General features: G+C 32.6%; 1 protein-coding gene across 2 annotated transcripts in view; it reads left to right on the forward strand.

The window, feature by feature from the left end:
• JAK2 (Janus kinase 2) overlaps positions 1-14,257 on the forward strand; it is a 65,864-nt gene that overhangs the window by 34,019 nt on the left and 17,588 nt on the right. For both annotated transcript variants that reach the window (XM_012721581.1, XM_004677643.2), the window contains exons 6-13: positions 394-715; positions 2,071-2,190; positions 3,929-4,086; positions 5,806-5,917; positions 7,673-7,859; positions 8,508-8,635; positions 10,192-10,326; positions 11,426-11,513. In XM_012721581.1, the coding sequence (XP_012577035.1) occupies positions 394-715; positions 2,071-2,190; positions 3,929-4,086; positions 5,806-5,917; positions 7,673-7,859; positions 8,508-8,635; positions 10,192-10,326; positions 11,426-11,513 (1,250 nt within the window). The remainder of the gene's footprint in view (positions 1-393; positions 716-2,070; positions 2,191-3,928; positions 4,087-5,805; positions 5,918-7,672; positions 7,860-8,507; positions 8,636-10,191; positions 10,327-11,425; positions 11,514-14,257) is intronic.

The raw sequence follows: 14,257 nt of genomic DNA on the forward strand, positions 1-14,257 counted from the left end.
GTGTCCAACAAAATGTAACAATCACTAGAATTTATAAAATTTGGTGTACAGTATTGTAGAATTATTTGTAGTGCTATGCTGGAAAAAAAAATGGCATAAAAGAGAAACCAAATTTTAGAGATTACATTACTGGACTAAGTTTCATTTCATGAAGGGAAGAAAATTAACATCACCTATTCTAAACATGCTAATTCAGAAAAAAATTTGTTTATGTAGCTACATATCAAATGAAACCTGAGGGTTTCATTTTATTTATTATGTGGGAGGTGGTGATGTCACCTTTCTCTATTTGACTGTGAGTTGTAACAGTTACCAGGAAGAAAGTTGGTAATGTGTTGTTTTTAGAGTTCTTTTTCAATGTTTTGCTTTTCTTCCTGTCCTCTTTGTCCCTAGCTACAAAACATTTTTACCAAAATGTGTTCGAGCAAAGATCCAAGACTATCATATTTTGACAAGAAAGCGAATAAGGTATCGATTTCGCAGATTTATTCGGCAGTTCAGTCAGTGCAAAGCCACTGCCAGAAACTTGAAACTTAAATATCTTATAAATCTGGAAACTCTTCAGTCTGCCTTCTACACAGAGCAGTTTGAAGTAAAAGAACCTGGAAGAGGTCCTTCAGGTGAGGAGATTTTTGCAACCATTATAATTACTGGAAACGGTGGAATTCAGTGGTCAAGAGGGAAACATAAAGAAAGTGAGACACTGACAGAACAGGTAATCCTTAATGCTACATTCTCATTCTTTGTTATTTTAACTACAGTGATAATAGAAGCAAAGTAATTTTAGTTACTTGAAACATGATTTTGTACTTCTTTTCTCCCATTGATAGAAGTTAAAGTTTTAACAGTATGAAGCCATCAAGATCATATGTATAGTTCTTTTTTCATTGTTCTTACAGAGTTTTTCATTTAATTTTTATGACAAATAATAGCGATGGTTTCCTGATGGTTTCAGAAAAGGCTTGAATTCTTAAACTAATTTCTAAGTTAGTGTTGCCTCCTTTTAAAAATTTTACTATTATATATTATAGATAAAGGAGGCATAGTCATAAAAATTGATTCAAAGAGATTATTTTTATTAATTTTATAGTTATATATACATGTTAAATAATTTAGTTTATTTTACATTTGCATTACAAGTTTTAAATTTGTTCATATCAATGCTATCCTTAAGCTGTTATTAGAGATATTTTTTTTTAATTTTCAATCTTTGGAGGTTAAAACTTGAAATTTTCTGTCAATGGTTCCTATCAATGTTGATTGGATTGCAGTATAAATAGTGAGATTCCTGGCACCCTTTATTATTTTAATTTTGAAAGATTTATTTATTTATGTATTTATGTATATATGTATACAAGAGCTGGGGTGTAGGCCAGAGATGTGGGGGTGGACAATGGTGATTAGAGGATTCACTAGAGACAGAGTGGGAGCTGAACAGGCGGATGGGCTGAAATACACTGCTGAGGGGTGCAGAGGGCAAGACAGGAGAGGTCTGCATTGCCCTGTGGGTCAGCTCCCAGGCCAGGGATCTAGCTCTTGCTGTAGTGGCTGCAGATAGTTTTATAGAGCTTACTTAGATTTAACCCCTTGTGTTGCCAGGGAGGCCCAATATTTTAATTAAAAAAAAATTTATTTATTTTATACAGAACTGGGGTACATGGCCAGAGGTGCAGGGGCCATGAGAGGATTCACCAGAGAAAGAGTAGGGAGCAGAATAGGCAGATTGATGACGTTCACTGCTTAGGGGAGCAGTGGGAGAGACAGGGGAGGTCTGCTGCACCATGTGGATCACCACCTCCCTAGGATAGAACTTGTGCAATGCTGCATTTTAACCCTTTTGCACCACCAGAGAGGGCCAAGTACTTTAATTTTTAAGTCAAAGCATGATATATAGTGTAGTTTTAGAGTTAGATTTTGGGGGGGAGGAAATTTCCATTTGATGCTTATCTCTTGCTATGAACATATTTTTTAGTTCAATGAATTTAGAGCTAATGTTCTGTCCTTCATAAGTCTTGTTTTAAAAGGCTCCATAATTTTTTTATTTTTAATTTTAAATACTCTTAATTACAGGATTTACAGTTATATTGTGACTTTCCTGATATTATTGATGTTAGTATTAAGCAAGCAAACCAAGAAGGTGCAAATGAAAGCAGAATTGTAACTATCCATAAGCAAGATGGTAAAAATCTGGTAAGTTTGCATTATAATTATGTACTGGTTATGTTTTACTGTTGTCAGAAATAAAAGATTTTCAAATCTTAGTACAAAAGAATTTTGATTGTAGTTTTGATTATAGCTCTAAATATGAACAGTGTAGTAAGCTTTTAATTACATCTAGCTTTTTATATCACTACCAACCCTTTCTTCCCACAGCTTCTTGTACATTCATATGTTTCTGAATCATTTTTTGCATCAGTATCTTTTTCTCTTCATTCTGTTTGTGCTCATTCCCTGTTATAATCTTATTCCTGACTATAATCTTTTTTTGTTTTTAAAGATTTATTTATTTATGCATACAGACAGGCCAGAGATGTGGAGGGTGAGAGGATTCACCAGGGACAGAGCGGGGAGCAGAACAGGCAGATCTACGAAGTACACTGTTGAGGGGAGCAGCGGGCGGGTCAGGAGAGTTCTGCCGCACCATGTGGATCACCTCTGGGGCAGGCTGGGATTGAACTCATGCGGAAGTGGCCTTACCTTCTTAGTGCTGTGCTTTAACCCGCTGTGCCACCAGTGTGGGCCTACTAAAGCTTTTTTAAGAAACAGCTTACTTATAATCAGATTACACTATAATTAGATGTAGATTATAGTTTATCATCTATATTCCAATCTATAGTACTTCTGACTTTTGTATACTTACAAAGTGTGTTTTTTAAATTTTCTATACATGACTTTGTTAATATATTTGAAAGCTGCTGATTTATGTATATTGTTATTTCAATGAATTATTTTACTGCTGAGCTAATTATATAGTTGTTTTCTTTTGGGCTTCCCAACTATATGATCATACAATCTCAAAATAGAGATAGTTTCACCCCTTGTTTTTGATTCTTACAGCCTATTCATGTTTGCTAAATATATCTAATACAGTATTAAATAGTGGCCTTTCTCATTCCTGAAATTTAGGAGAAGTTGCTTTGGTGCTTTCCCGTTAAGTAAAATTCTTCATTGTAGGTTGATTATATGTTCACAAATGTATATATGATGATACAAATGTAGGATATCTACATATGACTTTAGTGTATACTACATAGATTAGTTTTTAGCCCAAATACTTTATTAGTCTCTACTTGATATGTGAAAATTATTGCTAGTTATTTTTAATTGATACCAACTTTTATATCAGATGAGAGGGATTTTTTTTTTAAGATTTATTTATTTATTCATTCATACAGAACTGGGGTACAGGGGCGGTGAAAGGATTCACCAGAGACAGAGCAGGGAACAGAACAGGCAGATCTACAAAGTACACTGCTGAGGGTAGCAGCGGGTGGGTCAAGAGAGGTCTGCCTGGCCATGTGGATCATCTCTGGGGCGTGGCAGGGATCGAATTCATGCTGAAGCGGCTTTGGCTTCCTGGTGCTATGCTTTAATTCGCTGTGCCACCACGGAGGGCCCGAGAGGGATTTTTAATTGAGATGACTGGCACATTTATCTATAGGTTATTGGAAAATATAGCAAAATATTGGATGTGTAGTGAACCATAACTGGAAAGGCATGATGATAAACCTGTATATAAGAACTTCTTAAATACCAGACCTAAAAATTTATAATTTACATTGTGCATTGGATGCATAGAGGCATTTGAGCAATTCAGGAAAAAAATAATTTAGGAGAATTACTCTAACATAAATTAGGAGAATTTTCAATATGTAATATGCAGTTTACTTTTTAACTTATACTGATTTTTTTTTCTTTTTCAACTTAGGAAATTGAACTTAGCTCATTAAGAGAAGCTTTGTCTTTTGTGTCATTAATTGATGGGTATTATAGATTAACTGCAGATGCACATCATTACCTCTGCAAAGAAGTAGCACCCCCAATGGTGCTTGAAAATATACAAAGCAACTGTCATGGCCCAATTTCGTAAGTAATATAGGCTTTAAAAGTAAAGTTTTTTAAAAAAAATAAGTGAGATATTTACAGAGATTTTATTCAACAGTGGCATATGTAGATCTAAACGTTCTTTTTAAACAAAAGTCTATTTATAATCAGATTACATAATAATTTTACTTTGGGGAAAATTGCTGTCTGATCTATAAACCAATCTTGTATAGGTTTAACATTTAGTTGCCTAAAGTTTGTTTAATAAATTTTAGGTATTAATCTTAAAAAAGTCCTTCAGTTTGTTTCCTTAAGTATGAAATACTGCAGAGGAGCCACTATGCAAAATTTGTTGCATCAGTATTTTTGGATGTCTAACTTCTACTGAAAATGTCAAATCCAAGATGTACTGAATGTCCATTTTTTTTCTAGAGTACTATATTATACAGTATTTCTGCTGTGATTAAAATGAAAGTGTTCTGTACCTGTGCTGTTTATATGGTAGTCAGTAGACCCACATGACTTTTAGTATTTGAAATCTGGTTACTGCAATTGAAAACTGAACTACTTATATAGTTTTAATAATTCTCTATTTAAATAAGTAGGTCTGGATATTAGCTACATATTGACACAAATTGTATACCCTTGCGTTAATGCTGGCTAGAGCCAACTGTAATGTGTAACATCTATTGAACCCAAGTCCTACTTATCTCTTAGCCAGAATTTGCTTTATGATTAGTACTGTGTTTGGGGAATATTAGGTATTCAGTATTTTAAAAACTCCTGTCATTACTTCATTCAGTATCCATTCAGTATTCACATATTCTTTCATTAAAAAAAATACTTATGCATGCAAGGACTGGGATTATAGGTCAGAAGTACAGGGAGGTGACAGAGTAGGGAGCAGCACTGGCAGAATGACTGAAATATACTGCTGGGGGCGGAGGAGCAGAGGGAGGCACAGGATAGGTCAGCTCCCTGGCTGGGGATCAAACTCCCACTGCAGTGACTGCAGATAGCTTCAGAGTGCTTTGCTTTAACCCTTTGTGCAACCAAGGAGGCCTCATTCTTTTATTTTTTATAGAACATATACTGCTGAGTAGCTAATATGTGCTCAGCATTGGTTTATACATGAGAAGCAATGTTAAGTAAAAGAGAGGTGATCTACTCATGTAGATTATGATTTTACTTTTCTTTCAAGATGTGTAGCTTCATTAAAATATGCAGCCAATTGAAAAATATCAGTATCTTTGTTACTTTGGCATTACCTTAAATACTAAAATAATGAATATCAATTTTTATATTAGTAATTGCTGTCAGAGTGGAGACATAAGTATTTTATGATAGGTTGTTTGCATAGTTAAATGAAGTTTTATGAGAATAGTTTTTAAAATGCTAAAATTATAATCAAAAGACAGAAGCAAAATGAATGAATTGTACTTTGTGAGTTTATCTTATGGTACCCTTGATCTGATAGTACCCTTTATTTACCTTATAGTACCTTTTATCTGTAGTACCCTTTATTGTTTTTACTATATTGTTTTTAAAGCAATATAGTAGGCCCTTGAATTGGTTTAAACTTACAGCAAAATAGCTTGGCACTTTGCATTTTTTCCTTGCAAGATTATTGATAAACATGAAGTAAAGGAGACTTAAAAATTCAGAGTTTTAGATCTGACTTTTGACCTTTCACTTGAATTTTTTTGTCATATTATGGTGCTTGCTTTGTCATCATTCAAACTACTACTTCTTTACTTTTAGAATGGATTTTGCCATCAGTAAACTGAAGAAAGCAGGTAATCAGACTGGATTGTATGTACTTCGATGTAGTCCTAAGGACTTTAATAAGTATTTTCTGACTTTTGCAGTTGAGGTTAGTATATTACCTTAATTAATGGCAGCATTTTTATATAACTTCCCCTTTATTTTTTCTCTACTATATTTCCTTTTTAATACTCAAAATTATAGCACTGGATACAATAAGTAGCACAGTATGTTTAAGTTATCTCAGAAAGTCTGCATAATTAAAGATTTTTATTCCTAAAGTTTATATACAAATATAAAATTATTTCTGTCTTTCAGGCTTTTACTTGGAATTTATTTAGTTTTTTGAAATTTGGGTGTTACCAGTGTTTCAGATTTCATCAAGCCTGTTGAAGTCTCTTTTCACAAATGGAAATCCTTACCAAAACATGTAGAACAGAATAAATTGGAAGCAAACATTAATTTTACTAGTAATTTTTAAGGATTAGAGTAAAATAGGCCAATAACAAACATAACACTTCTTAACTTGTTTTTCCAATATTAAGAAAAATAATCATTGATGTATATTTTAATTATTATTATTTAAGAAAAATAATCATTAATGTATATTTTAAGTATAAACCACAAGGAAACATCACTGTTAAAATTCGGTCATTTTGGATCTTATCTCAATTTACTACCCAAAATTACCTAAAAAGATATTGCTACTTATATTATAGCATAAATAGTATCAAAAAGATTTTCTTATTCAATTACTTTAATTTTTATAGATGGCAGCCATTTTATGTTTAGCATACATAATGATATATAAATCAGGAGGTAAACTACTCCACAATTTTCTCATTGTGAAGTACTCATGGTATATCCTAATTCACAGTATGTCTTGCTATAATATGTAACAATCCATTATGTTCAGCTATCCAATGAAAATGTATATTTTTTATGTTTATTACATTTACTTAATATGAGACTATAAGGGAACATATAAGATAGCTCTGATTTCAAAAAACTTAATTCTTGGAAAAACAAAGATTAGAAAGTTTTTTAAAATTCTAAATTGAACGTTATTATTATCCAATATAGGCAATAATGAGAAGTAGAAGTAGTTACAATTACTAGGAAAGATCTTCTGGCATAGAAAAGGACTTGAAATTGACCTTAAGGTATTTTGTTAATTTTTTACAAATGGTTCTAAGTAGAATAAAAATGCTTATAAAAAGCAGCTTAAAAGTTAGATGGAAGAACAAGTTTATAGTACAGCATGTAAAACAAATCTTGAAAAACTAAAAAAAATTACAATTGCTGTATTAGAGATACTAACACAAACAAAATAGTGATATAATGAAATGTATTGTATAAACCCCTTTCCTGGGGTGAGTTCTTAAAGAAAACCTCACAGAAGAAGTACTTGAACTTAATGAAAGTGCTACTTAAACCTTAAGGAATGAATAAAGACCCATCGCTCTGAGGAAAAGTTATATTCATAGTTAGAGAGATAATGTTTACAATTATGAAGCATGAAACAACATGGTACTTTCTTGAAATCATTTAAATCCTTTAATACAATGAGGGCATAAATTATATGTTGGGAGTGTAAGACTTTGAAGTTGGAGATGGAGGCAGAGGTCAGCAAGTTCATGGAAAGCCTTGTGTACTAAATTAGTTTAGGATTTCATTTTATAAATGATAAAAAGCTATTAAGGATTGTATTATTATTAATTACCCTTGATTTTTAATAATGTCATGTTTCAAAATGTGTAAATGTTCTGCTGGTTGTTTTTGTGAAATGCTTTTGACAAAATAATCACTGTGATGTCCATTTGAATTTTCCTTTCTCACCATATTTATAATTAAACTTACATAGCGAGAAAATGTCATTGAATATAAGCACTGTTTGATAACCAAAAATGAGAATGGAGAGTACAACCTCAGTGGAACTAAGAAGAACTTCAGTAATCTTAAAGATCTTTTGAATTGTTACCAGATGGAAACTGTCCGCTCTGACAGTATTATTTTCCAGTTTACTAAATGCTGTCCCCCAAAGCCAAAAGGTAAAAGAATTTTCTAGTTTTTTTAAAAAGTACTTCTGGTCATGTATTATGCATATGGTGGGAGAGATCTTTTTATATTAATTTCAAAAGAAATGTGTAAGCGGCAGTTCCAAAACAAATTAACTTTGTTCTGTTTTGTTATACAAGCATCTTCAGATTGGATATTTCAGTTTGATTTGGGTTATCTAAAGTGACTTGAAGTTCCATAATTCTAAAGTGTTATTTTAAAAATAATCATTACGTGGTATAGATCAATGAAACCAGAAGACTATACAGTACCACATTTTCATGTTTCTTCTAAATAAAAACTTCCATACCCTTTTAAAATTTAAATTTTTGTATTTTTTAAAGTATAGTGATAAAAATAAAGTTGCACTCCTTTAAATAACAAATTTTCGAAAGTGATTAAGATTCCTGAAAAATTTTACTGTCAAAGTGATTATAATTTTGAGTTTGAGATGACAGGTTAGAGCATGTCAGAGTTTAATGAGTAAACTAAAGTAATCCTTTATGGAAAATAAATGAGCAGTAAAAAGCTGTTAAGTATTTCTTACATATAGAACACATTTAATTTTACTCCTTTGGAGCAATTATATCTTCAATGCACTTTCACTATATGTATTTCCTCCCTTTTTTTTTTTTTGACAGATAAATCAAACCTGTTAGTCTTCAGAACCAATGGTGTTTCTGAAGTACCAACTTCACCAACATTGCAGAGACATAATAATGTGAACCAAATGGTATTTCACAAAATCAGAAATGAAGATTTGATATTTGTAAGTCACGTTATTATTATCTTTTTCCCATTTAAAAAAACAAATCTCCTTCTCAATGTTAAATTCAGTGTGTGTGTGTGCATATATATATTTATATATATATGTTTCCCACGTATTCATGTGGCATTTGGAATTTTTTTTTTTATAAAATAAGCTACATTATAAAAATTTCATTGCAATTGAAATATTTTATTTCTTGTGAAACTGTGATGCCAAATGAGATAGAAATTTTAAAATTTATTTATTTAAAAATGTAATTTTATAGGAATTTTAAAATATTAATTTGTAAATTTTAAATTAAAAATCTTCCACAAAAAATCTGTATCTTAAGTTGCAAATTCTTGAGAAATTACTGGAAACACAGTGTTTAAAAAAAAGTTCGATACCCACCCTGGAGGTGATCCACATGGTGTGGCAGACCTCTCTGGACCCACCCGCTGCTCCCCTCAGCAGTGTACTTCATCAGTAGGCCTGTTCTGCTCCTCACTCTGTCTCTGGTGAATCCTCTTACCACTTCTGTGCCTCTGGCCTATACCCCAGTTCTGTATGCATAAATAAATAAATCTTAAAAAAAAAAATAAGGGAGACACAAATCAAAACTACAATGAGATACCTTCTTACACCAGTGAGAATGAAACATATTAAAACAACTAGCAACAACAAATGTTGGCGAGGTACTGCACTGCTGGTAGGAATACAAACTATTACAACCACTATGGAAAACTGTTTGGAGGTTACTCAAACTGCTAAAAATGGAGCTTCCATATGACTCAGAAATCACTAGATATCTACCCAAAAGACACGAAAACACTGATTCAGAAAGACACCTGCACCCCCATGTTTATTGCTGCTTTATTTATAGTAGGGAAGACATGGAATCAACCCAAATGCCCAACGTGGATGACTGGATTAAAAAGATGTGGTACATATACACAATGGAATATTACTCAGCAGTCAAAAAAGATAAACACATACCTTTTCCAGCAACATGGATGGAGTTGGAAGGGATCATGCTTAGTGAAATAAGCCAGAAAGAAAAGGAAAAATACAGGATGGTTTCACTCATAGCAGGAGTATAAAGGCCTAGGGGAGAAAATAATAATAATAGTAATAATAGTGAACAACTATATACCAGAGATATTTTATGGGGGTGGAGTGGGGGAATGATATACTGGGAAGTACACTGGACTATGGTGATGGCACAAGGGTGATTTGGTGATGGGAAGCCCACGGGGAGTTCAACTGAGATGGAAAAAGGCACACAATGATGCAAAAAATAAACTATTATTTAAAAAAAAGTGATGATAATAGCTAATTCAGATGGTATAATAACAGGGGGAACAAAAATATGCTCTTTTGATTTATCCTCATTTAGATCTTTTATTACTGTGTAAATAAGGAAATATAATTAATTTGGAGACTCAAATCTAATTTTAGTTTGTAATGGAAATACTTGTACGTGAATTTTTTAAAAACTCTTTGTCATTGAACATTTCTCCTAGTACACACATTTTTCTCTATCATTACTCATTTTTTCCTTTTTTCCTCTTTTAAAGAATGAAAGCCTTGGCCAAGGCACTTTTACGAAAATTTTCAAAGGTGTGAGAAGAGAAGTAGGAGACTATGGTCAGCTGCATGAAACAGAAGTTCTTTTAAAAGTTCTGGATAAAGCTCACAGAAATTATTCAGAGGTATGTATGTATGTATGTTTTTTGTGCAATTTATGATATTTATAGATGTTCTTTCATGCACACAATTTAGTCACACATGGAGATTTTTTAAAATGATAATTTTTTTTAGAAATATGTATTTGAAAGACTTTTCTGAGGATGCAGTCTGTTAGGGCTATAGAAAACAATACAAATTTCACGCTATTATTAAAAAACTAATTTATTTCCAAATTAATTTTTTTTAGCTTTATGTTATGGAGATTATTACATCTCTCCATATACTAAAGCAATAATTTTCAAACTTGATTTTTCCAGAGCTTTGTGGGTTCCACAGACTTAGACCCGAATTTCACTTACTAAAAAAATTTTTTTCTGAAAAATACTGTAGTAAGGTATACTCTTGGTAAAATACAGATGCTGCTTGGCATCAGCTAGCAGTATTGGTAGACAGAAACCCAGCTGTCATTGTCAGATTCCTTAGCATAGCAAGGCATCATGAACATGTAACATTTATGTTATTTTGAAATATCTTAAGGGATACTGGTGGTGGACAGTGTCAAACACATAAACTGAAGAGTTATTCTAAATCCAGAATACCACAGCATTAGTGATTGTGATCCTCTGAACAACCATAACCAGAAGGTTCTGTCAAAGTTCACATGAGTGTGAGTGATGCTAATACATGCCAGTCTCCTTGCATAGTTGATATACCATATCTGCACAGAGATCATTCTTAATTCTTAAGACAGAGTTATTTGAAATTCCCATCCATTTATGTCAGTCTCACATAACTCTGGTGTCTAGCTCTGTTTGTGCCTTTGGTCTCTATTCTAAGTACTATGGGTCTAAACTCTCTTATCTTTCATTATTCATGGTATTTTATGCCATTGTCCTTTCTTTTTGATCTCTTCACAATCTACACTTAGGGATTTCCTCAGAATGATTTCTGGCATCAAGTTTGGTTGGCAGTTGCAGGTCCATATAAGGAGACTATAACACATTGTAGCCTTATCTTTAGCCCCATTGAGAATTAAAGAAAGAATTCTTTTCTACTGATAGTAGTATTTCTGAATTATACTTACAGTCAGAAAAAAAAGTCTTTTGTATTTTTGTTTTTTAGTCTTTTTTTGAAGCAGCAAGTATGATGAGCCAGCTTTCTCACAAACATCTGGTTTTAAATTATGGAGTATGTGTTTGTGGAGAAGAGAGTAAGTAAAACTACTAACTTCTTATGTTAATGTTATATCTTTCTTATAATAGCCATTTTTGTTTATAAAGAAAATTTAATTTGGGCCCTCCCTGGTGGCGCAGCGGGTTAAAGCACTGCACTAAGAAGCTGAAACCACTTCCTCATGAGTTCAATCCCCGCCTGCCCCAGAGGTGATCACATGGTGTGGCAGACCTCTCCTGACCCGCCCGCTGCTCCCCTCAGCAGTGTACTTCATCGATCTGCCTGTTCTGCTCCCCACTCTGTCTCTGTTGAAGTCTTTCACCACCCCTGAGTCTCTGGCCTATACCCCAGTTCTGTATGCACAAATAAATAAATCTTTGAAAAAAAAAAAAAAAAGAAAGTTTAATTTTAGAATCATAGTTAAGAATCAGTATAAACCATTATTTAACCATAATTTAACAGAACTGTTGTAGAATTGTTAGAATTGTTCAGTTGTTTTCCAAGAAAAGAAAAACCATGACATGTAGGAAACAGTTGTGCCGTATGCTAAAATGCCAAAACATGAAAGTATTAACATAAACAAGTATGTTATAACTTTTCCTGTTAATAGCAACACAAATAATGGCTGATTCAGTATAACTTAAATACCTGGCCATTTCAATCCAAATTTATTTGGAATTATGAAGTCAAAATATAATTAATGGTAGACTAAATCTTTAGTGGAGCTACCTGAAATAATTAGATGTTGACATTAGAAATACTGTATGGCTAAAATTTATTATTATTTTTTATTATTTATAAAATCCTAAAAAGTTTACATTCAGAAAATTACTTATGTAATTTTTCATATCTCTTTAGTAGTATCCATTAAATGTGTACCTATATGTATATGACATTCCTTTACAATTTTGAAAATTAATAGTTACAAGGCAATGATTTTTGGGAAGCCCATGGGGATTACAAATGAGATGGAAAAAGGCACAAAATGTTGTAAAAATAAACTATTATTTTTAAAAAAAGGCTATGATTTTTACATCTGTGGAGGTTTCTTAGTTATCTCAGAGGGTTGATGGAGAGTAAAACTTGCCCATTTCCGGAATGGTTCTATGTTTATCTATTTTATTTATTGATATGTCTCTTAATTTTTCACTTTGGGGGAAAAGAATATACTTCTTTACAAAGCTTGAAAACTTTTAGAACATATAATCCCAGTTCTTAAATTTACTTTTACACTTACTCATTCTGTGATGCACTTCTCTTTTACAAGTATCTGAAATTAGGAAGTGTGATATAATCGATGGCCTGTCATAGTTTCATTGGCATTAATTTCTTTTAGAGACACACTAGATAATGAGTCCTATGACAATTAGTGGTATTTATGAAGCATAACAGGTCTTAAATATCACATAAAAATGTTTTACTAAGCTCTCACTCATTGTAACTCTTAGATCTTTTTCTTTGTTATTTTTGCCACCTGTCCTGATAAAAAATTTATCTACTGTCCATTCTTAATTTTTGCATGTGAGTTGATCTCCAAATTAACTTTGGGCATCAAAACTTTTATTACATTTGTTTTAATTAGTCCAAAGTCAACTTTTATCATTAACAGCTGTTTTATATATATATATATATATTTTCACCAAGTGAAAATGAAGTAATTTTAATATTAGATCAAGCAGAATCACAATTAGAGATTAAATCTACAGTATGCATTTTAAATCAAATATATGATGTTTATACCTATGTGAAATATAGGCACTTAATAACTTACTGGGTCATGAATTAACATGGATTGCAATGTGGAAGTCTGTCAGAATTTCCTTAAGAATAGCTATTGTGGGCCCTCCCTGGTAGTGCAGCATGTTAAAGTGCAGCACTGCAAAGCCTTCTGTGGCCAGTTCAGTGGGAGTTCGATCCCCACCCCGGATGTGATCCACATGGTGCAGCAGACCACTCCTGTCTCACCTGCTGCTCCCCTCAGCAATGTACCTTGTCAATCTGCCTATTCTGCTTCTCCCTCTGTTTCTGATGAGTCCTCTCACCACTCTTGCACCTCTGGCCTGTACCCTAGTACTGTATGTATAAATAAATAAATCTTAAAAGAAAAAAAGAAATAGCTATTGTGATATTGTACTTAAAATTTTGACTTGAAGTTTTATGGTTTTTATTTTATCATAATTTTCTATTTTTTACTAAAAAAAACTTTGCTTTAGAAATGCTTATACTTTAGAAAAAACAAAGTAGCCAGGGACTTAGGGCCATGAGATTTGTTCTTTTTTCCTTCTCATCCAAGGCCTCCCCTACAACCATGCTTTACCAGATCCTTAGTCAGATCAAGAAGCATCCTAGTTTGATACCCACCCCCCTTTGTGTATAGTGTAATCAGAAGTATTGGAACAGTACTATATTTGGTATTTTTCAATCCAGATATCAGTTGGGACAGAAAGAATAACCCAGAACCCTGGAACAAATTGGGGCCTAATAATCAATACATGCTTTTAATCATTGAATGTAGGTGACAGCAGACTGAAGGTTCAGACTTGTAAATGAAATGTTTCCTTATAAAATTACTTAGAATGAAAGCTTTCTAGAAGCTATCCTCACAACTTTCTACTTAGTAAAAATTCTTCTTCTTTACATACATGAAATAATGTTGATGTATTGTGTTGAGGTTTATAATGATTATTAAATAACCTATAACTTGGAAGAAAGAAGGAAAAGAAGGAAGGAAAAAGGGAAGAAGGAAGAAAGGAAGGAATGTAAGAAGGAAAGAAGTATATA

The sequence above is a fragment of the Condylura cristata genome, unplaced genomic scaffold, assembly GCF_000260355.1.
Source record: "Condylura cristata isolate star-nosed mole 26May11 unplaced genomic scaffold, ConCri1.0 scaffold00006, whole genome shotgun sequence".
In the NCBI taxonomy this organism is placed as follows: Eukaryota; Metazoa; Chordata; class Mammalia; order Eulipotyphla; family Talpidae; genus Condylura; species Condylura cristata.